The following is a 21,921-nucleotide window of genomic DNA, read 5'->3' as shown; positions in this document are numbered from 1 at the left end:
ATTTTTTTTTTTTTTTTTTTTTTTTAAATAAGAAAGTATTACCTAGCAACTGATATGACCTATGGAGAATGTTTGTCATCTTATACACCGTAAGACTGTGCACTTTCTGAGTACTACTTAAAAATATGCATATGCTGTATCTCAGAAGATGGTATAAGATCTGAAGAAATATTAGTGTAGGTGTTTCTGCATGAGACAGTTACTTGCTCCAACAAGGACACGGCAGTAGCAGCAGAGCAGTCTAGTCCTGAGGATCCCAGTCACCCACATTTGGAAATGCAGGTAAGAATGGTTGGTCCCAATCACTATTTGAGCATCCTGGGGAAAGTGTTAACAGGTCAGTATCTCACCTAAAGGCTTGTAAGTGCTGTCTGCCTGGCTGATGTAATATTCTTATGCACAAAAGGCATTAGACTACTAAGAAAGCAAGGGCTGCCTAAGCCACCACGGCAGCTAGCCAGCCACAGCCCACAGGCCACCCGTTGGCCCGTACTATGTAGCACAATACTACTTTGATCAGCTTTCATGTGCATGAAACCTGTTTGTACTAGAAAAACTACTTCTGCAGTGAATACCACCTCTGGGAGTAAAGGAACTTTTGCTTATTTTTCCCTGAGAAATAGAAGCAAGTAACTGCTAGCTTGATTTATCCACAGCAACTGATTAGTTTTCTTTGGTGTGAGCAATATCCATGTGTCCATCCCTCACTTCTAGCTGCTTATATTTCAAGACACTTCATATCCTCAAGAATTACAAGCATGGTTGCCAGACTTTTTTGTAAGAAACATGTTATTTCATTAATTACCTTTGAAGTGGTTAAAAAGCTTTAGCATTTACTATTTTTATTGGCAGATGTCACTATTCACTCAAATAACATTTCTGCCCTTTATTTAAAACATTAAGTTAATTGTAACTTAAAGTATCTCCTGCTCCACATATGAGTTAAAGACAACTTTTGAAATTACCTACTACTTTATAAAAAGGTATTTTTGCCCCACTTGCATTCTAGAAGCACCAAGCATCTGTCTTCCTTTAAGCAGGCCACAATCAGACACACTTTTGGGGAAAGGAGGGGAACAATAACAAAACCACATCCGCAGGAGTTGCATTTTTGTTGTACTGGTATATTCCATGTTTGTGTGGTTTTTACATTTATGTAGCTTACATTTTGCTTGACCCATAAATAACACTTGCAAGATTAAAAGGGCCATAGTTTAGAGAGTATTTACATAGCCCCACCATGCATACAGAGCTTTTAATACCTAGTAGACAAAATTAAGATGTTTTACACTAAACATTTTTTAACATTTTTAAACTTAAAACCCCTGACTAAAATACAAGTGATATTTCATCCATAATGCTGCTGTTAAACCCCTAACAAATCTATCTCGATAGTGTAACAAACTTTTTCAAATTCAGGGATATAAAAATATTCAGCTTTTAAAATTTTAACTGTACAATATGTACATTAGTATTTGCACTGTTAAATTATGAATACACTTTAGGCTATGAAATACGACATTATAAATATCAATGTTTTCAATTCAGAATTGCAGCGAATACATTTTAAAACCTGCATAATGCATTTCAAAAGACAGATATGGAGCCTAATCCTTTAAGCCCTTATGAAAATATTTGTTACATAAGTAGATTTATTGACTTAAATGGCGTTACATGCCTGAGCAAAGGATTCCAGCATTTGTACTCTACTCTTTGGGGTGGGGGAGGTGGAGGAGAGGACACAGAAAGCATCACTGTTCAGTGGCAGTTACAACTAGATTTAGACCCATCAACTTCAACTTGGTTCAATTCTAAAATAGCTGAATTAATATCTTCCTTTAGCAGGCAAAACAAAGTCCTTACACAGGGTTAGAATTCTTAAAGGAAAAACATGGAAATTAAAAGTCATTTACTGCTGCTTTAGAATAGATCAAGGCCTCAAGCATTTCAACCGTCACATCTGATTTTTGCCTCCTTAATAGAGGACTCTTTGGAAGAGCAGCATTTTCCTAAATAAAACAAGTTCCAGTTTTTGTAGAGAAGCTTCCAGGAGGAAGAGTGAGCTTTATCAATGGAAAAGGGGCATAGTGCAGAGCCTTTGTTCTCATGGAGAGAAAAGGAAAGTCAAAGACCACCTGTATGGATAAAGCTACAGTATAGGACAGTTTTATTTATTGATGTTTGTTGAATCCCTTCTGTCAGATTAACTAAACATAGGTGAGTAGCGAGCACAAAGTAAGTGTCTACAAAATGTCTGTATCAAGAACTGCAGTAACAGTATTTTGACAGCTGAAACATAGTATTATAAACCTAGCAATATCTGAGCAGATCATTATTTGGCATAGTGACATTTCTAAATGTTATTTTTACAATGTAAACTCTCGTGGGGTTATTTACACTGGCAAAGCATTAAGAACCTTAGCAACTTGCCTAATTACAATTATTAATATAAAAGGATGTGGTTCAAACTGTAGCTATAGAGTTGATTGGTCTTCCCAACTGTTAAAACAAATTAAGAAATTATGCAATTTTTTCCTTTGTGTCCCCTCTTCTTCTTTGATTTGGTTGTCCTTTGTCCAAACTGAGAACTAGATAATGCAGTAGTTGGACCAGAAAGGTCATCGGTGTAGTATGGATATCTCAGTGATCGTGGCTGTGGAATTGGCTGTCCTAGAAAATATCCTTCCTCTTCAGAATCAGATGATGAGGATGAAGTCGAACACCAAGAGTCATCTTCATCACCATATAATCCAAAAAATTTATCAACCATTTGATTATGCACTGCAAAATCAGAAGTAGTATGAGCATACCGTCCATACAGCTCCGCATTTTGAATATATGCCTGAATCTCATGTGAACTTTTATTTTGAATAAGTTTTTCATGATCCTGAGGAGAATAAAAACGAAATCTCTCTTTTGGAGAACATCTTTCTGCAGCCAAGTTAAGTGCATTATCTGAACGAGATTTCCTACATCTTCTACGATGATGATGATGAGGCCGACTTCCACGCTCTTCAAAATGATAAACACGCCTACGAGTCCTTTCACTCATTGGAGGTTGTCTAATTTCAACATTCTCATAACTTCCATTATCAATAACATCATCTGAAAACTTTACTTGCTGTGGTCTTGACTGGGATTTAGATCTTCTCAGTACAGGCATATGTACTGGCTTTTCCTCTGGTAACACCTTTTCCTGACACAGTTCTGAGCTCAGACTCTTCAAGGACTCTGTGCTCCGGTGGAGCATTGAAGAATTCAGAGTTCCCATGTTGCTCATTTTCTCACAGTCCTCCACCTCTAGTTCCTGGAAAGTTTTCAAGGAATAGAGAGATGGCCGTGGCTTGCCTTCTCCATCCATTGAAGCCCCTGTGGTGGGAGTGGAGAGAGCAGGAAAATGAGAATGAGAGGAGTATCAAAGAGAGAAGTATTATAATGAAATATGTAGACTGAAATATTAAAAACATTTTCACTAAAGCAGGCCTTATTACTGATTTAGAGCTATTTCCAATGGATTAGCTGCACAGAAGAACAAGCATTGTTGGTTTTTTTTAATTACAAAGAGGCCTTATAATATCTGAAAAAGGTTTTTACTTAAAATATTTAAGTCTGATAACCAAAGAACTAGCTAACATTAGGACATCAAGACAAGAAGAAGTTCAGTGAGTTTAAACCTAGCTCCCTTCAGTAGGTCCTTGTTTACTGCAGCATATGGCTGGTTCTGAGCTACGCAAGTAGCTGCAGTAACTCACATTACAGAAGGAAAGGAATGGAAGATTAGGATAACTTTTAAAATTGGTCTCATACCTAACTCTCAGGGCTGCTTTTTTGGTGGAGGAATGGGAAAGGGAGGTTAAGTAATACACACACACACTGCATATCTGACTTTTATCCTTTTGGCTAATTTCAATCAATCAAGTTTGACAAGCGGTTTGCAAAAGTGGATTATCAGTGTCTTTTTAGTCAATGGGCAAAGCTAATCTCCTAAACCTCATTTCCTAAGGCTAGAAGGTTACCATCTTCTCAGATTTTCTGCATATTTTTACAGGCAAACCAGGAAATTACCTGAAGCATTTTGTAGAGCGTCTTTAATATTATTCTTGTATATAATGCAACTTTTTGTACTTAATGTATGTAATTGTTAAACAGCATAAACAATTCTTAATTTACTCAAAGTGGTAGTTTGTATATCTAACAAATACATAGCGCAGGATCATTCTTACTCTGTTTAACATTATGGGGGTTCATTATAAGCAAAGGAAGGAGTTGTGCAGTCTTAATTTAAATAGCAGAATTTTATCTTGTAGAAGAATATGTGCTTGATAAAAGCTATCGCTTCATTTACAGACACTGCTTGCTACTAAAGCTTTTTAAAAATTGCAAATACAAGAAGTCTTAATTCAAAATATTACAACATATATGCTTTGGTTGACCTCTCTATCAAAACCATTTGATTTTTCTTGATACCTGTTATGTTAGACAGAGCCAAAGAATCCATTGAGTCTCGAACACTTTGTTCTTGCTGTTTCAGATCAGATAAACACTCCAGTGAACCTTCATACCACAGCGTTTGGTCATGTTTGTATCCTGCAGCCCCATGCTCCATGTCTAACTCCTGGATTTTTCTGCTGCTGGCGGGGCCTGGATGGCTGCCATATGCAGAGTCACCCAAGCCATCCTGTGACTGGGCCCAGTACATGTCTGACTGATACTTTTTACTTGCTAGGCTTGGATTATTTTTTTTCAAGTCCAACTTGCTCTTGACTATGCTATCAGAAATCCAGTGCTCACTTGATCTAATGTCTACTTCAGCAGGCTGCTGGAAGAGGCTTTTATCACCAAACTTCAGAAGAAGTTGAGTCATGTAGTCTTCATGTTCAGCCCATTCTTCAGGGTCTTCAGGCATTTCTTGCTCTACTCTTCCTTTCCAGAAGTCTTCATTAACAAAGCCTGCCCCTTGCCTCAAAAGGCTTAAGTCATCCAGCTTACGAGAAAGAGTATCATCAGCGTTGCTTGAAAGACCAGGAAATTTGTAATTGAGAGCTGGTGACAAAAGGAGAGACTGGCGGCACTGGTCAGCCGACCGGCTGCTTTTTCCCATACGAACACTCCTCCTGGAGTCTCTTGATTGAGCAGACTGAAATGCAGAATCAGAAGAGTCGGAGGCATGAACATCCTCACCCAAGCTGCAGGTTTTTGAGCAATAAATCTGCCCTTGCTTTGGAAGGAAGGGGCAACCAAGCAAAGAGGTCTTGCACTGAGCACAGGAAAAGCAAGTCTCTGTGGCATGCCAGTGCTGTCCATCATAGGTCATCTGAGCGTGGTCAACACCTAGAAAGGGAGAAAAAGCAATGCTTTAGGTTCTCTAAAGAAATTACTTGCACAATCCAACACTTGAAATGTGAAATTGGCTCATAAATTGGCTTTCACTTAATTTTTAAGTTTAACACTTAAAAAGGGCATATTTACCAATGTGTTCCCCACAGGTCTCACAGTATTCTGCATAGAGAGATTCAAAACAGTTACAGCAGAATGGTCTCCCGTCCTTCATGATGTATCTCTGTCCACCCAGGATCGTTTCACACTCAAGGCAACAGAAGTGTTTCATGTGCCAGTGGCGACCCTCAGCTTCTGTACACTCATCAGCAAAAATGATCTTCAAAAAAATAAAAGCAAGCTTTTAGTTAAGTGGCCAAAACCTCACCTTAGGACTCAGAGCAAGTAAAGTATCCAGTTTGTACAGTTAACAGACCAAATAATTCGATTTTATTTAGCTGCATTGTGGATACAAAGATAGAAACAAAAATCTTCTGTGGCACACTAATCTCTTTTTTTTTTTTTTAAACAACAAAGAATTAAGAAAAACCATACTTTGTAATGCAAAAAAATAAATGAGAACATAAGAACCTGAACAATTGAAAAGGTTGCTATTATGAAGGCATCCAGGAATGTTTGTACAGATGCTTTTTCTAATTCAGTCTACAAGATTCAATTATAGCTACAAACAGGTATGTGTTTTCTAAATACCATCACATTGCTTGCGATATTGCTGGTTTTACAAGAAATGAAGCAACCCTCAGCTTTCAAACCTACCTATGCAACAGAGTCTTTGTTGCTTAAAGGGATGCATTTGAAGCTAGTAATTGCCCAAACAAGCAATGCAGTTTGTTAACTGAGCAATAACAGATTTGTGGATTGACATAAAATGTAAATTATTTACCTCATCACAGGCTGAACATCGAGGTTTAAGTAGTTCAGCATGGTGTCTGCCACAGTGAATTTTTCCATCTTGGTAGAAGTAGATTAGGTCAACGAGAAGCTCATTACATGTGAAGCATACAAAACACGACGGATGCCAGCACACACCAGGCCCAGCTCTCGAGGCAAAGACTGCAACTTCACTGCCATTTACTTTTGTACCACACTAGGAACAAAACCAGAAAGTGAACACACCTCCCATCCCAGACAACTGGCCTCGGACACACACTTAAGCTAAGTTCAAAACACCAAACCTAGTATGCAGTTATTATTCCAAAATTTTGCCAAAAGGGGAAAAAAATATTCTCAATCTTGGGATAGACAAATTCTGTACATCAACAAAACTTTTATGATTAGAAGTTTATTTTATACATAGAAATAATTGTACAGGTATGCCTGTTTTTCATGTGTATTTGTTTTAATATGAGTCAACAGCAGTTTTTTGGAGTAGGAAATATATCAAATATCCAGTACATTTCTAGTATCAAAAGTTGTGTTTTGTTTAAGCAAGCACTACCTTCATCATATTTATGTGCAGTTTTAAGAATATTCTAATTTTTTTTTTTCAGAGCTCAGGCATAGACAGAGATAAGCCTACATTTAATATCAAGATATTGAGGTTTTAAATTATTCATCCCGCTAGTTCGCTTGTGGCACTAGTAATATATTACCTGTTCACAAACTGCATGCATCACTGCTCTTGAGAGTAGTTTAATAGTGCCTCTCCCAAGCGCCTCCTTTTTGCGCTGAGAACTAAACATCTGCAGCTCCTTCTTTTCTTCTTCACTTAAAGACTGACAGTATCTCACCTTCCACAAAAAACACAGAACTTATTTTAGATATTAATATATTATTTAAAAATCTTATTAACTAAGTGCACATATGCAAGACATCAGGCATGCTGGCAATCATTATTAAACTTTTCCAACATGTCTTCTCTACAGTCTTTACTTCTAGTTAATATGGCACAATACAAGCCTAGTACAGAGAGAGATTTTGCCTTACAGGAAAAAAAAAAGATACCAAATGAAGAAGCAGTCTAGGCAGAAAATAGTATTTTAAAAAGCCAAACCAAAAACCGTTGCTATCCTAAAACAATTGAATGAAGCTAAATCAAATACAGCCATAACAGAGTCATTTAGATTTATGGTTAGATGCCCACAATTAAACTAAGTATGGCAGTATACACAAGATCTTAAGTACTGACACCCCCCCCACACACACAAAGGGCTTGTTTGTTATTTCCACTTCTACCCCAAATTACACTGCATATCTGAGATGCAAAGCTTTTACTATCACAAAGCATCCTTTTTGTGCACTACAATGAAATTCCAGGAATTTTAGGTTCCTGGTAATTGGTGGGTGGCTGCAAACACTATAAAACCAACTTGTGTGAAGTTTATTGCACTGACACCAACCTTCCTAACAAGAAGAGGCAGTGTCCTTCCAGACAGCTCTTATCTGAACACAAGTGAAACGCAAGCTAAACAATGGATTCGGTGTACACACCATGCTGTTTTATAGGTTAGATGCCACTACAAGCAATATTTTTGGCTTGTCATAAATACACAGGTAGGTAATTCTCTGTGCAAAAGAAGCAAGCAAGACCCAAATCGTGACCATTCATCTGTAAGTTCCATATTCACCTCATTATCGTGGGGTGGCAACTGATACAGAAGTTGTTTAATTCTGTGTTTCTCTCCAGGGCTGTTAATGTAAGGGACCTTGTCCTCTGGCAAACAGGCAAAGTACTGCTGTACCTGAACAGGAGGTATGTAGAATTCAGATCAAGAGACACATATCACCCAAACACTGTAAGCATCCTTCAGCTACTGCTTTATCCCAAGTCTTACTTACAAAAGAAAAAGGATATGCTACATTAGACTCGTGACAGGACTTGCGCTGAAAATACGAGACCCAGATGAACTAACTCGGCAAACCTGAATTGCCTCTGATATAGCTAGCACCCAGCTGCTGAATTGCTTTTCTGGAATGCAATTTGCAGTGACAATTAGGGGTATCATAAATTATGCAAATTTAATGTTCTCATTATTCCCACCCCCTTTAGGGCTGGGCAACAAGCCTGTTGAAATTCCAAGTTCCCTTCTGCAGTTTACCATGCAAGACATGAAGCTTTCCAGAAAACAGCCACTATATAAACAAATTTAATTTGCTCTGTGCATTTTACACATTGCTGAGACAAAAGCTGTTTTGTAGTTTCCTGCTGATCAGGTTCATCCCGAGCATCAGCTTTCATTGCTTCCATGTGAGCTTTGGTAGGAAGACAGAAACACCCTTCCCTTGGGAGCAGGCTGGATCCAGCCACATTTCAATCAGACACAAATTAACTATGAAATTTTCATGGGCTGAACACACACTCTAAACCTACTTGAAAATATTTTCAGATCAATCTCCACTCATTTTTTCAGAAGAGAATTATGACAGGAAAACTGTAATGAATGCTATGACAAAGCCCAATGGCAAAAAATATTTTTGTGGAACAGCTACAGATTTATTGTTTTTCCTATGCAGTTTCCAGCTTGTCACAAGGCCTGAGGCTGTAAATAAGACCAGACTATTGGCAAAAATATTACTTGCCATCCAGATTTAAATAATGCTTAGGTCAACAGCTTATTACTGTGCAAGATAGATGAAAAAGAGGCAGTAATCAGTCACTTGACTCAGGAAGCAATCAAAATTATATGGGAAAGCTTGTACAAAACATTATTTGGCTTTCATTTAACCAAAATTTAAACATCAAAAGTCTACTGTAAGCCCACTTACTACTGATTGTATTTCAAGAAGCTGCAGGAAAAGCTAACAACATGCAGAACGAGAAGCAGCTTTTAAAGACACTTTATGCCCATTTCTCAAGTTTATTACACTGTTTTCAAAATACAGCTATTCTTCCTAGAAAAGAATCTTTAATTAAAGTTTTGGTAGCTGGAATATGAGGATATTTTACTGAATTTATTTAATTGTTCTGGCTAAATGTTAACTTGCTGTTTTGCTTTTACCTCAGATTCATGAGGATTCTTATATATGCTAAAGTAAGCGATAAAAATAATTTCACTAAAAATAACAATTTATTTGCTATTCCTGCTGACTTGTTACTTTATTCATGATTAAAAAAAAACTCTACATAGCAAAAAGGATACATCTTTTGTGCCTTCATAACTATGAACTGTATTAGCTGACCAGCTGAATGAGAGTTGCTCTCCCTCCTTTAACAGAAAGTCACTCTATCCATTTAACACTGAAGTTTGACTTCTGGATATTATTAAATACACAGCTTCAGTACAATTGCAAGATCATTAAAGGAATATTATTGGATTTTCATTTCAATCATGCAGAGCCAACTTTCTCATTGATAATTTAACTTGCATTTCCATTAGCATTATGTTCTAGCAGATAAAGAAGAAAGGGGAGAGGGAGAAGGGAACAGCCCAACCAACCCTCAAGCCACAAGTGTCAACTCCAGTGAATGTGCAAGAGGAATCCTGGCATGAATAAAGAGCAGACATACAGCTATTTAAACAAATGTAAAATATGTTAGCAATTGTCACAATGACAGAATGCTTTCATTTCTGTGTGCTATAGTAACATACATTTTTTGGATGTCAAATCCCTAGTTATTTAGGCAAAGGGTTGTACAAAACCAGTAAAGTACTGACCAAATAATACAATGCCACAAGGTATGCCGTGAGCTTTAATTTAACCAAATAACTTATTTCAAAGAGAAAGTTAGCATTTTCTATGCTGTTTTGACTCTAGAATATATACTTGTGTGACACATTTATTGAAAAATCTTGACTAAAAAACATTTTTTGAAATATAAATTCCTGAATGACCAGGATTTTAAGCTCCCTTAAGACCATCTTACTGGAATAAGAAACAATACAAAATGTTAAAAGTTTTAAGAATATATATAAGACTTGTATAGATAAGAATATACATAAGACCTTCTGCAGGGTATCACTCACTGAGACAGTTCTTATTAGGGTTGTTTTAAAAATAAAGAGCCACAGTTTGTACCTGCTCTGGTCTAAGGCCCGGTGGGACCCAGGCATATTCTTCCAAGGCACAGCCAGAATCATCATCAGATGTTGAGCTTCGCTGACACCCAAAAGCAAGACTGTTTGCTTTGGGCTCCATCTCCAATGGCATAACGTAAGTATGAAGCGTTAAATATTTCAGCTGCAGTTCATCAAGCAGTTGATCTGGAGGAAGAGATTACCAGAGCGTTAATTAATTTGAACATGCAGCGACTATCAGTGTAAATAATCTTACAACAGTTCAGTATTCCTTATGTTGCACAGAATACAAAGTTATTGAAGTATTGTTACAACTTGCTACAATCCAAAAAAAAAAAAACAAGGAAAAGAAAACTAGACACACACCACTGCATTTAGTAACCAACATATATTTCAATATTAATACTTGTTGTCTTTTGCACTTCTGCTTGTTTTGAAACATTGCAGGCTAAGGAAAGACTCGTGTTGAGCAGATATTAATAAAATGAATTACATGAACTCTTTTTGAAGTTGTTACCAATCTAGTAACACAGAAGACATGAAAACTGCTTGTCCAAAACTAAAGAAATGCTTGGGGAAAGACAGTTGTGCAATTAGCATCCTGTTTTTAACGAGGTAGGCATAAAGTGGGCAATGAAAGTCTGTTAGATTCTTCTGAGAACTTTGCTTCAGCTGTATCAGATCAGAAGGGCGTTGGTCCAGTTAAGTATCTGAAATCCAATTATGTCAGATTAGGCTCTGTAAAATACATTATGATTGTTCTGTTAATTTAAAACCCTACAGGGACATGCTTTCTTTGATTCATGAAGTCTACAAAGTTTAGTATCAGTGGGACCATTTTCAGCCAAAATTGTCAAAGAAGGTTCTCATCAAGATCTATAACACTCTGCAATAAGAAAAAAAAAAACCTTAAATATTTTTCACTAATTCTATCAGAAGTTCCTAGGAAATCCTGAATAGGAATTTCAGTGAAATACACATCACTACCAAAACCAAAGAGGATGTATTTTGCCACGACTGACATCCCGATCACCTGGGGTTAGAAATAAGCAGTACATTACAAATGAGCTGTATGTTCCCTGTTTCAGGCAATTCTTTCACCTATTCATCTAAATATAGATGCCATTTTATATGTGCTAGATTTGGGCTGTAGGCCAGCCATAGAAAGTTTTCATCACCTTGACATATAAGCTTGCTGTTGGGTCTAAACGAGAGAGCAATCTAAAAAACTTCTGGCTCATTTCACATTACATTACAGGTCTCATCACCACCATATTAGAAAAACTAAGTTACTGCTAGACCACAGCTGGAAGAAAAGTTTAAGACCTAGTACCTAACTATTCTGCTTGTTACACAGCAGGAGTTTCTCCCTCAGGAGAGGCATGAGGTACTGGTTAGTGCCAGACGCTGTTTATTCAGTATGGCATTCCTCATGTAACCCAAACCTGCTCAATGAAAAGTGGCCATAGGCACACAAAGTAAACAAACAAAAACTCACAGAAGTGACGATATTTAGTATTACACATTCTATCTATCCGTGTTTTCAATACATCTATACATTCTCACATCCAATAAAAAGAGATGGAATTACTTAATTATTCCACTGGGCTAGTGCTCAAAAATTTAACTTAAGATTTTTGTTAACTTTATTCCAAAACTTGTTTGAAAATATATGTGCTATTTTTGATTTACTGCTAAGATGCCAATGCACTATCATTGCACTGCATAGCTGCACTGTAGTAAAAGATTTCTTTATTCTTCTCTGAAGTAAGCAAACCTGCCAACCTCCTCTAAGAACAGTGTACTTCTACAAAGCTTGACAGAAGTCAGGCAAATTTCTAAAATCTTACTCTAGTTGAACAACTGAAGGCTAGCAAAACAGCTTTTTACACAGAATCACAGAATGGTTGAGGTTGGAAGGGACCTCTGGAGATCATCTAGTCCAACCCCCCTGCTCAAGCAGGGTCACCTACAGCATGTTGCACAGGACCATGTCCAGATGGCTTTTGAATATCTCCAGAGAAGGAGACTCCACAATCTCTCTGGGCAATCTGTGCCTGTGTTAAACCACCCTCACAGTAAAATAGCTTTTCCTTATGCTCAGATAGACCTTCCTGTGTTTCAGTTTGTGTCTGTTGCCTCTCGTCCTGTCACTGGGCACCACTGAAAAGAGTCTGGCCCCATCCTCTTTACACCTCCCTTCAGATTTTTAAAAGCATTGATAAGACCCCCCTCACTCTTCTCCAGGCTGAAGAGTCCCAGCTCTCTCAGCCTCTCCTCATATGAGAGATCACAGAATCGCTGAGGTTGGAAGGGACCTCTGGAGATCATCTAGTCCAACCCCCCTGCTCAAGCAGGGTCACCTAGAGCACGTTGCACAGGATTGCATCCAGGCATGTTTTGAATATCTCCAGAGAAGGAGACTCCACAACCTCTCTGGGCAACCTGTTCCAGTGCTCTGTCACCCTCACAGTCAAGAAGTTTTTCCTCATGTTCAGATGGAATTGTCTGTGTTTCAGTTTGTGCCCGTTGCCTCGCGTCCTGTCACTGGGCACCACTGAAAAGAGTCTGGCTCCATCCTCTCGACACCCTCCCTTCAGATACTTGTACACATTAATAAGATCTCCTCTCAGCCTTCTCTTCTCCAAGCTAAACAGGACCAGCTCTCTCAGTCTTTCCTCATAAGAGAGATGCTCCAGTCCCCTCATCATCTTTGTAGCCCTTCGCTGGACTTGCTCCAGTAGTGCCACATCCCTCTTGTACTGGGGAGCCCAGAACTGGACGCAGTACTCCAGGTGTGGCCTCAGCAGGGCTGAGTAGAGGGGGAGAATCACCTCCCTCGACCTGCTGGCAACACTCTTCCTGATGCACCCCAGGACACCATTGGCCTTCTTGGCCACAAGGGCACATTGCTGCCTCATGCTTAACTTGGTGTCCACCAGCACTCCCAGGTCCTTCTCAGCACAGCTGCTTTCCAGCAGGTCAACCCCCAAGCTGTACTGGTGCATGGCGTTATTCCTCCCCAGGTGCAGGACCCTGCATTTGCCTTTGTTGAACTTCATGAGATTCCTCTCCGCCCACCTCTCCAGCCTGTCCAGGTCTCTCTGAATGGCAGCACAGCCCTCTGGCGTATCGGCCACTCCTCCCAGTTTTGTATCATCAGCAAACTTGCTGAGGGTGCACTCTGTCCCTTCATCCAGGTCACTGATGAAGAAGTTGAACAAGACTGGACCCAGTACTGACCCCTGGGGGGACACCGCTGGCTGCAGGCCTCCAACTAGACTCTTCATGGCTGATCACAACCCTCTGAGCTCTGCCATTCAGCCAGTTCTCAATCCACCTCACTGTCCACTCATCCAGCCCACACTTCCTGAGCTTGTCTATGAGGATGCTATGGGAGACAGTGTCAAAAGCCTTGCTGAAGTCTAGGTAGACAACATCCACTGCTCTCCCCTCATCTACCCAGCCAGTCATTCCAGCATAGAAGGCTATCAGATTGGTTAGGCATGATTTCCCCTTGGTGAAGCCATGCTGACTACTCCTGATCACCTTCTTTTCCTCCACATGCTTGGAGATGGCTTCCAGGATGAGCTGCTCCATCACCTTTCCAGGGATGCAGGTGAGGCTGACTGGCCTGTAGTTCCCTGGGTCCTCCTTCTTGCCCTTTTTGAAGACTGGGGTGACACTGGCTTTCTTCCAGTCTTCAGGCACCTCTCCTGTTCTCCATGACCTTTCAAAGATGATGGAGAGTGGCTTAGCAATAATGTCCGCCAGCTCCCTCAGCACCTGTGGGTGCATCCCATCAGGGCCCATGGATTTGTGGGTGTCAAGTTTGCTTAAATGATCTCTAACCCGATCCTCCTCGACCAAGGGAAAGTCTTCCTTCCTCCAGACTTTCTCTCTTGCCTCCAGGGTCTGGGGTTCCTGAGGGCTGGCCTGAGCAGTAAAGACTGAAGCAAAGAAGGCATTCAGTAACTCTGCCTTCTCTTCATCCTTCATCACCAGGGCACCCACCCCATTCAGCAAAGGGCCCACATTTTCCCTAGTCTTCCTCTTGCTGCTGATGTATTTGAAGAAGCCCTTCTTGCTGTCCTTGACATCTCTTGCCAGATTTAATTCCAAACGGGCCTTAGCCTTCCTCGTCGCATCCCTGCATACTCTGACAACGTTCCTATATTCCTCCCAAGTGACCTGTCCCCCTTTCCACTTTCTGTAGACTTCCTTCTTCTGGTTGAGTTTTGCCAGGAGCTCCTTGCTCATCCATGCAGGTCTCCTACCTCCTTTGCTTGACTTCCTACTCATAGGGATGCACCGCTCTTGAGCCTGGAGGAGGTGATGTTTGAATATTAACCAGCTCTCTTGAGCACTCCTTCCTTTTAGGGCCCTCACCCATGGGATTCCTCCAAGTAGGTCCCTGAAGAGGCCAAAGTTTGCTCTCCTGAAGTCCAGGGTTGCGATCCTACTTAGTGCCCTGCTGCCTCCTCGCAGGATCCTGAACTCCACCATCTCATGGTCACTGCAGCCAAGGCAGCCCCCGACCTTCACATCTTCCACCAGTCCTTCTTTGTTTGTTAGTACGAGGTCCAGCAGCACACCTCTCCTCGTTGGCTCCTCCACCACCTGTGTCAAGAAGTTGTCACCAATGCTCTGCAGGAACGTCCAGGACTGTTTGTGCCTAGCTGTGTTGTCTTTCCAGCAGATATCGGGGTGGTTGAAGTCCCCCATGAGAACCAGGGCCTGGGATCGTGAGGCTACTTCCAGCTGTCTGTAGAAGGCCTCATCGACTTCCTCTTCCTGATCAGGTGGCCTGTAGTAAACACCCACAACAGTGTCACCCATGCTAGCCTGCCCTTTGATCCTTACCCATAAGCTCTCGACTCGCTCTTCATCCACCCCTAGGCACAGCTCAATACATTCCAGTTGCTCTCTCACATAAAGAGCAACTCCACCACCTCGCTTGCCTGGCCTGTCTTTCCTAAAAAGCACGTAGCCATCCATGACAGCACTCCAGTCATGCGAGCTATCCCACCATGTCTCTGTAATGGCAATGAGATCATGGCCCTGCGACCGCACACACATCTCTATTTCTTCCTGTTTGTTCCCCATGCTGTGTGCATTGGTGTACAGGCATTTCAGAGAGGCATTTCAGAGATGCTCCAGTCCCTTAATTATCTTAGCAGTCCTTCACTGGACTTGCTCCAGTATCTCCATATCTCTTTTGTACTGGGGAGCCCAGAACTGGACGCAGTACTCCAGATGTGGCCTCATCAGGGCTGAGGAGGAGGATCACTTCCCTTGACCTGCTGGCAACACTCTTCCTAATGCACCCCAGGATACAATTGGTCTTCTTGGCCACAAGGGCACATTGCTGCCTCATGGTCACCTTGTTGTCCATCAGGACTCCCAGGTCCTTCTCCTTTTCAGCGGGTCAACCCCCAACCTGTACTGGTGCATGGGGTTATTCCTCCCTAGGTGCAGGACCCTGCACTTCCCTTTGTTGAACTTCAGGAGGTTCCTCTCTGCCCACCTCTCCAGCCTGGCCAGGTCTCTCTGAATGGCAGCACAGCCCTCTGGTGTATCGGCCACTCCTCCCAGTTTTGTATCGTCAGCAAACTTGCTGAGGGTGCACTCTGTCCCTTCATCCAGGTCACTGATGAATAGGTTGAACAGGGCTGGACCCAGTATTGACCCTGGAGTACACGGCTATTTACTGGTCTCCAACTAGGCTTTGTGCCACTGAGCACAACCCTCTGAGCCCTGCCATTCAGACAGTTTAGCTTTACTTTACTGAATTACAATCTCTGTAAAGGAAGGCAAGGAAAAACAAACTCCTGTATTTGCTATTTTGCATATTAACAGCACCCAAGACAGGTAGATTGTATCCCCACTAATTAATACATTCAACTTCACTTCATTCTAAGAGACCTTTCCCTCATTTTCTCTTCTACTGTTTAGAAGCTGACCTTTTAAAGCAATCATTTTCAAGAGGTGTAAACCACTTGTGGTTAGATAGGTAGTTGAAGCCAAAGCATCGGTACGCATATTCATTGCCAATGAACAGACAGCATTAATTCCACTGCCTTATTTGCTATTACAGAAGCAAGCGACAAGATGGCAATGATAGCATATTGAAAAACTAACATGAATTGAATTAACAAACAAATCTCTAACAGCTCAATCTTGAATATTTGAAGTACAAAGACAGACATTCAGGTGCATTCTAGATCCCCAGAATTAATTTCTTTCAGAAACAGATATTAAGATAACAATATATGATACAAAACTCTTTCCCCTCTCCACATACCAGCAAAAATGAAGCCAACCATCAGGTATATATTGTTGTTATAGTTTCTGTGAAATTGGGGGAAAAGGTGAGAGAGACAAATACGAGGACAGAGTTGAGAAATCAATGCTAACAAGGAAAAGCCATGCTCACTGTGCAGGAGGTCTGTGATGCTAGGGTTAGCATCTTGTATCCCACATCATGTGTGCCCAAATAAGTCTGACATATAAAATTCACCCTTCATTGCAACCAGTATTACTGAGAAGTCCAAGTCCTTTCTAAGATGATCTCAGCAGTAAATGTACTGTTTCACAGTTTCCCTTTAGAATAAGGTAGATTGTTGGTTTACAGTAAAGTGTCACTAACTAGCTGAAATCTAAGGGGATATTTCCAATTCTTATGTCACTGTTTCATTAGAATTTGTGCTGATCCAACTGCCGTTTTTCAAGAACTGACTCCTGCCCAATAACCCACAAATAAAAGGAGTCACAAGATGAAACACCTGTGTCAAAGCTTCACCAGGCAGCCCTATCTCAACTGCACCCAGGACAGCAAGTCTGAAATGTAACTTAGCCTAAGAGGCGCATTCAGCTCTGCCATTCCTGAAACACTCAATCAAGGTATACCTGTGACTTGTTAACACGATATTCAAAATCACGTCAAGTAATGGATTAGTTGTTTAATCTTGATTGTTCAAAAACCTCTAAGATCAAAAATTAACTGCTCTGGCTTATTTTCTCCACTTGAAAGAAAAGGGAAAAAAACTTTCAAAATGAATGTACATTAACTTTTCTGAGGATTTTTGAACCCTTAGGTTACATGCTACTTCTGCTTAGTACCAGCAGTGCTTGGTAATGTTAGGATTTCAAGTATGCCAAAGATAGACACACAGATGCAGGAGAGTTGCCTAAATCCAGAAGAAGACAAGGCACTGATAAGAGGGACCATGCTGCTTTTCCACCAAGACTGATCCTGTCTGGGTCACCAATTTTACATATTTATTTCAGACATCCAGTTCTCCAGCTCTAACAAGACAAAAACAGACACCATAGGCCCATTGGCCCTCTAAAAGAGAGCAGGTTGAAAGTATGTGGTGGAGAATAAAGGAAAAATACACCTTCAAAACCACAAAACAAAATCATACAACCTGGGTGCTCCTCTCCAAATAAGAGGATCAGAAATGTTAAAAGTGAGGCTCAAATCTCAATGAACTGAGATTACTCAAAGGACAGCACTCACTTAAAAAAAAAATGTTACTGTAATGCTAATACTAAGTCAGCTACAAATTAACCAACAATACACCACGTATCAACATTACAAATATCGTGGTGTTGCTGAGAGTGAGGTTTCTAAAAACAGCACAACTTAGCAGCAAGCTATTTGCAGATCTATTTTAGCAATTACTTGTTTAGAAGTTCTTCCTCTCCTGCTGAAGTGTAATTTGGTTTGCATTTTAAAACTACAGGATTCAGGAAACTTCCTCCCCACCCCCCCACTGCGCTCCTTCTTCAAAGTGACCTGTTTAAAATGATTACATCCTAAGGAGGACTCAGATGAAAATAAACAACAGCTGAAAAAATAAGTGATTTGCGAGGGATGATTAGAAAGGAGGTCTTTCTCCTCATGCCATGACATCCCCAAATACAGCAAATGTGTTTTGTTTTGCTTTTTTAAAGTCTATATAACACTTTGAAGTTTCGCCTCTGTTCAAATGCTATCTCAATTAAAGCTTCATAATCTACAAGGAGATACTTCGCTGGCAGCTTGACAACTATGAATCACATAATTGAATCAAACAACTAAATTTGATTTAAAAAGGAAAGCAATTAATACATTTTTTCTACTGCTGTATTAAAATGACCATATATGACAAAATTCTCGGAGGTCAGAAGCGAAGACAAACTGTACTCCTAATTATAAATCCACTGGTACATAAAATAATAGGCTGTCATACTTAAAGCAAAGCTATCGTTGAATCCAATATGAAGGTTATCTTTACGCTAGGTTTTCCAGCTCGCTGATTATGTCCCACTGTTACCTCTGACCAGATAGAAGAGGTCATGATTTGTGAGCACAGTTAGACAAACATCTCCTTGCCCATCCCCTGCTGTTTTACTCTGTCCTGCAGGGCAAATTGTTTAACAGCTTTTTTGTTAGAATGCTTGTTAACAAGGCTATAGGGGATACAAGATGCATATCACATGCACCCATTCACAAGGAAGGGTAAGGAAGGCCCAAGGAGTTAAAATTATCATGGCCAGCCCAGTCACCTGCTTATTTAACCCCTAATGCATGATAACTAAGTTAGAAGAGGAAGGGTGTGGTACGGCAATAAAGCACCATAAAATAAGGATTAATAATTGTAAGATGTATTACAAGACATATTACACGAACGATCAGAAAATCCTATTCCCTAGCCACAATATGAGTAATATATTCCCAGGCAGTACTTGACAGCTTTATACTTCAGAAACTTAAATCCAAATTTGGATAGCAGAATTTGGATCAGCACCAGCACACAGCAACTTTTTCAGCTGCTCGATTCATTTACTAACTAATATCCAAAGAGCTGGGGGGAAGGAAGGAAGCTTGTGTACTTCATCATTCAACAGATTTTAGATGGACCCGAGAAGACAACTTTCTTTAAGTATCAGCCCGTGTGCAAGGACCGCCAGAAGAGTTAAATAATCTTCTCTTGCACTGTAGGCCAAAGATCACTTTCCCAACTGGAAGTCTAGCAATTCTTTTCATGGTATTTTCTTTCCGTGAATAATGCCTGCTGATACTGCAAAGACAGACTACTTAAAATTAACAAAAGGAGGAAGCACCATGACAAAGCATTACCCCATGCCAAAACATCTTACTCGGATGTATTGTGTTTGGCGCTGTATCGAGCCGACAGAAATGCAAGTGCATGCCATGGTCAGGCAAGAACCAAAGCAGCAGCCGAGGCAGCAGGTTCCCAGTGAATCTTTTCTCCCCGCTCTCCGTGAGAGGGTGCACAGATTTAGAAAGAAGGAAATCTAGCCTTTACAGTCTCCCATTGATTTTTTAAATTCTATTTTAAACAGCAGCCAGACTTTACTCCAATGTACACATATACTCAGGTTTCACCCTGTCACCTGTTGGCTCCTGAACAACACCCTTCTTTGTTAAGGCTTACAGACCTCATTTGAGACAAGTTTCCAGAGAAAACACTTCAAGAAAGTGTTCAATAAGCCACAAGACTGGAGTTGTAAAAACAAAATTCCACGCATAGCCCCGTTTACTCTGACAGATACGTTTAAGTACACAAGCTCATCTCGAAAGAGCCAGCCGCGACGCCCTGCTAGCCAGGTAGAAAAGCGCTCTGCGCACGGGCTTTTTCTGCCTACCAGAGTCCCACGGCGCCCCGGGAGGCCGCGTCCCCCCCGGTCGGTCCCCCCGCAGCCCGCCGGCACGGCAGCGCTCCCGGCCCAGCCGAGACGCCGCCAGCAGCCGCCCCGGGAGCCCCCCGCGCCACGGGCCGGCAGCGCCGGAGGGCTCGGGGAGCGGGCGGGCAGCCCCGGCTTTCCCAGCTCCCACCAGCCGTAACTATGCACCAACATCTAATTAAACTCTCTCACAGGCAAGCCGGACGATTAAGCAAATAAATACAAGAAACCGCAAATTACCTCTTAAAGAAATAATAATGGTAATAATAATAGCGGGGCGCAGATGCGAGCGGCAAGAGAAGCGAAGCCGGGAGAGGAGCGGGCAGCCCGGTGCACCCCTGCCCCTGCAGCCCCGATCACGCTCCCCCTCGCTGCATTTGCTGTTTTAAACCGAGCCCCTTTCCGCCGAGGCTCCCGTGGCTTTAAATAGCAACAGACCCGGCGAAACGTCCGGCAGCTCCCCGGCTCCAGCGGGGGAGGAGAGGGCGACGGCGGAGGCGGGCGGCAAGCGGCTCCGCAGGGACCGTGAGCGGGGCCGGGGCCGGGTTCCGTTCCGACCCGGCGCGGCGCGGCGGCGGAGCATCCGCGGCAGCGAGCTCCTCACCTCGGGCCGGGGCTCCCCGGGCAGGTCAGAGCGCCCAGCGCAGCCCGGCGGAGGAAGGGGGCGGCCGTGGCGGTGGGGGCTCGCCCTGCCCTGCCCTGCCCCTCCTCGGCCGACCCGCCGGGAGCCCGCGCCGAGCACGGACCCCCGCCCTCCCCCTGGGCTGCAAGGCAGCGACGGGGCAGCCTCCCCCAGCGCGGCTCCTCCCCAAACGCCCACCCGCCCCACGGGCAGAGCCCCTCACCTACCTCCGGGCCCGCGGCCCCGCTCCGCGCCGGCATCCCCCGAAGGGCTGCAGCAGCCCGGCACCCGCGCCCCGCTCCCCGCGGCTCCTCCCGGCGCTCCAGGGGCCGGCAGCGGGGAGAGGAATTTGGCAGGAATTTCTCCCACCAGCGCTCTTCTATTCGAAGTGTTGCCTAAGAACAGAGAGAGAGAGAGAGACATCTCCGGCCACCGGTACCGGGAAGAAGCCTCCCCCGAGGCCAAAAAGGGCCGCTAGCCCGGCCGCCTGTTTGCTCGGGGGACTGAACGTTTGCAGAGCCATAAACTTCTGCGCGCGGGCCACGACGAACATGCGTTTTAACGACAACTCTTTTGTTGGCGTTTCCACTCGAAATAGGTTTCCCACCCCACCCTCCATTGTGCTGCGAGCCTCTGCCGCGGCCCAGGGCGCGCCTGGGGCCGACCCCGGCCCGGGCCCCCGGCCCCCCCGGCAGCCGGGCAGGGAAGCCGGGCAGCGCCTCGCCAGCTCCCAATCCGGCTGAGCCGCCAACAGCACGTGAACCCCCAGACAGCCAGGGAGGGGAGCCTGGGTCAGTCCAGGAGAGAGACGGGGAACAGCGCCAAGGGGCCGTCTGCACATCACGCAACAGGGCAGCGGAAGGGCTCCGACCTGGGCTAACATTTAGACACTGACAACCCCCCCCGGCAGCCCACCGACAGTCATACGGGAGGGCGCCCGGGCCTCATCTGCAGGCCTGAGAGGCGCCCCCAACCCCAAACAAGCTACCACCACCGCTGACTTTGAATGACCTCTGTACTGTCTTAAACAAGTAGCATCGGTGCTCTCCCAGGTGAGGGGAAGGCAGAGGAACCGAGCTCCTGCTGCTCCTTGCATTAAAAAAAACCCCAAAAAACAAAAAAACAAAAACAAAAACAAAAAAACAGTGGGGAATTAAGGACTCTAAGAAGAACAGGAAACCAGCTGATCTCTATGTATAAAAATATCCGAACCTCAGGACCATGACAGACTGTGGTCCATAAGTGCCTTTATAGGTGTGCCTTGAGTGAGAAAGAGGCATCCAAGCCCAGGTGTGTTCATAGAAGTGTAAC

General features: G+C 42.8%; 1 protein-coding gene across 3 annotated transcripts; it reads right to left on the bottom strand.

The window, feature by feature from the left end:
• Positions 1-1,103: 1,103 nt before the first annotated feature.
• PRICKLE1 (prickle planar cell polarity protein 1) lies at positions 1,104-21,097 on the bottom strand. 3 transcript variants are annotated; one of them, XM_067314497.1, is made up of 8 exons: positions 20,838-21,097; positions 10,294-10,478; positions 7,905-8,018; positions 6,930-7,067; positions 6,221-6,424; positions 5,470-5,656; positions 4,468-5,331; positions 1,104-3,369 (listed from the first exon to the last, which is right to left on the bottom strand). In XM_067314497.1, the coding sequence occupies exons 1-8, from the start codon at positions 21,031-21,033 to the stop codon at positions 2,513-2,515; spliced, it is 2,745 nt and encodes a 914-aa protein (XP_067170598.1). In that variant the 5' UTR covers positions 21,034-21,097; the 3' UTR covers positions 1,104-2,512. The 3 variants fall into 3 exon arrangements, with proteins under 3 accessions (XP_067170598.1, XP_067170604.1, XP_067170611.1); XM_067314503.1 differs by lacking the exon at positions 20,838-21,097 and adding an exon at positions 16,597-16,633; XM_067314510.1 differs by lacking the exons at positions 6,930-7,067; positions 7,905-8,018 and having other exon boundaries at positions 20,838-21,096.
• Positions 21,098-21,921: the final 824 nt, after the last annotated feature.

Source organism: Apteryx mantelli, chromosome 1, assembly GCF_036417845.1.
Source record: "Apteryx mantelli isolate bAptMan1 chromosome 1, bAptMan1.hap1, whole genome shotgun sequence".
NCBI classification, from domain to species: domain Eukaryota; kingdom Metazoa; phylum Chordata; class Aves; order Apterygiformes; family Apterygidae; genus Apteryx; species Apteryx mantelli.
Note: the sequence above shows the minus strand (reverse complement) of the source record. Positions and strands in the feature narration are given on the sequence as shown.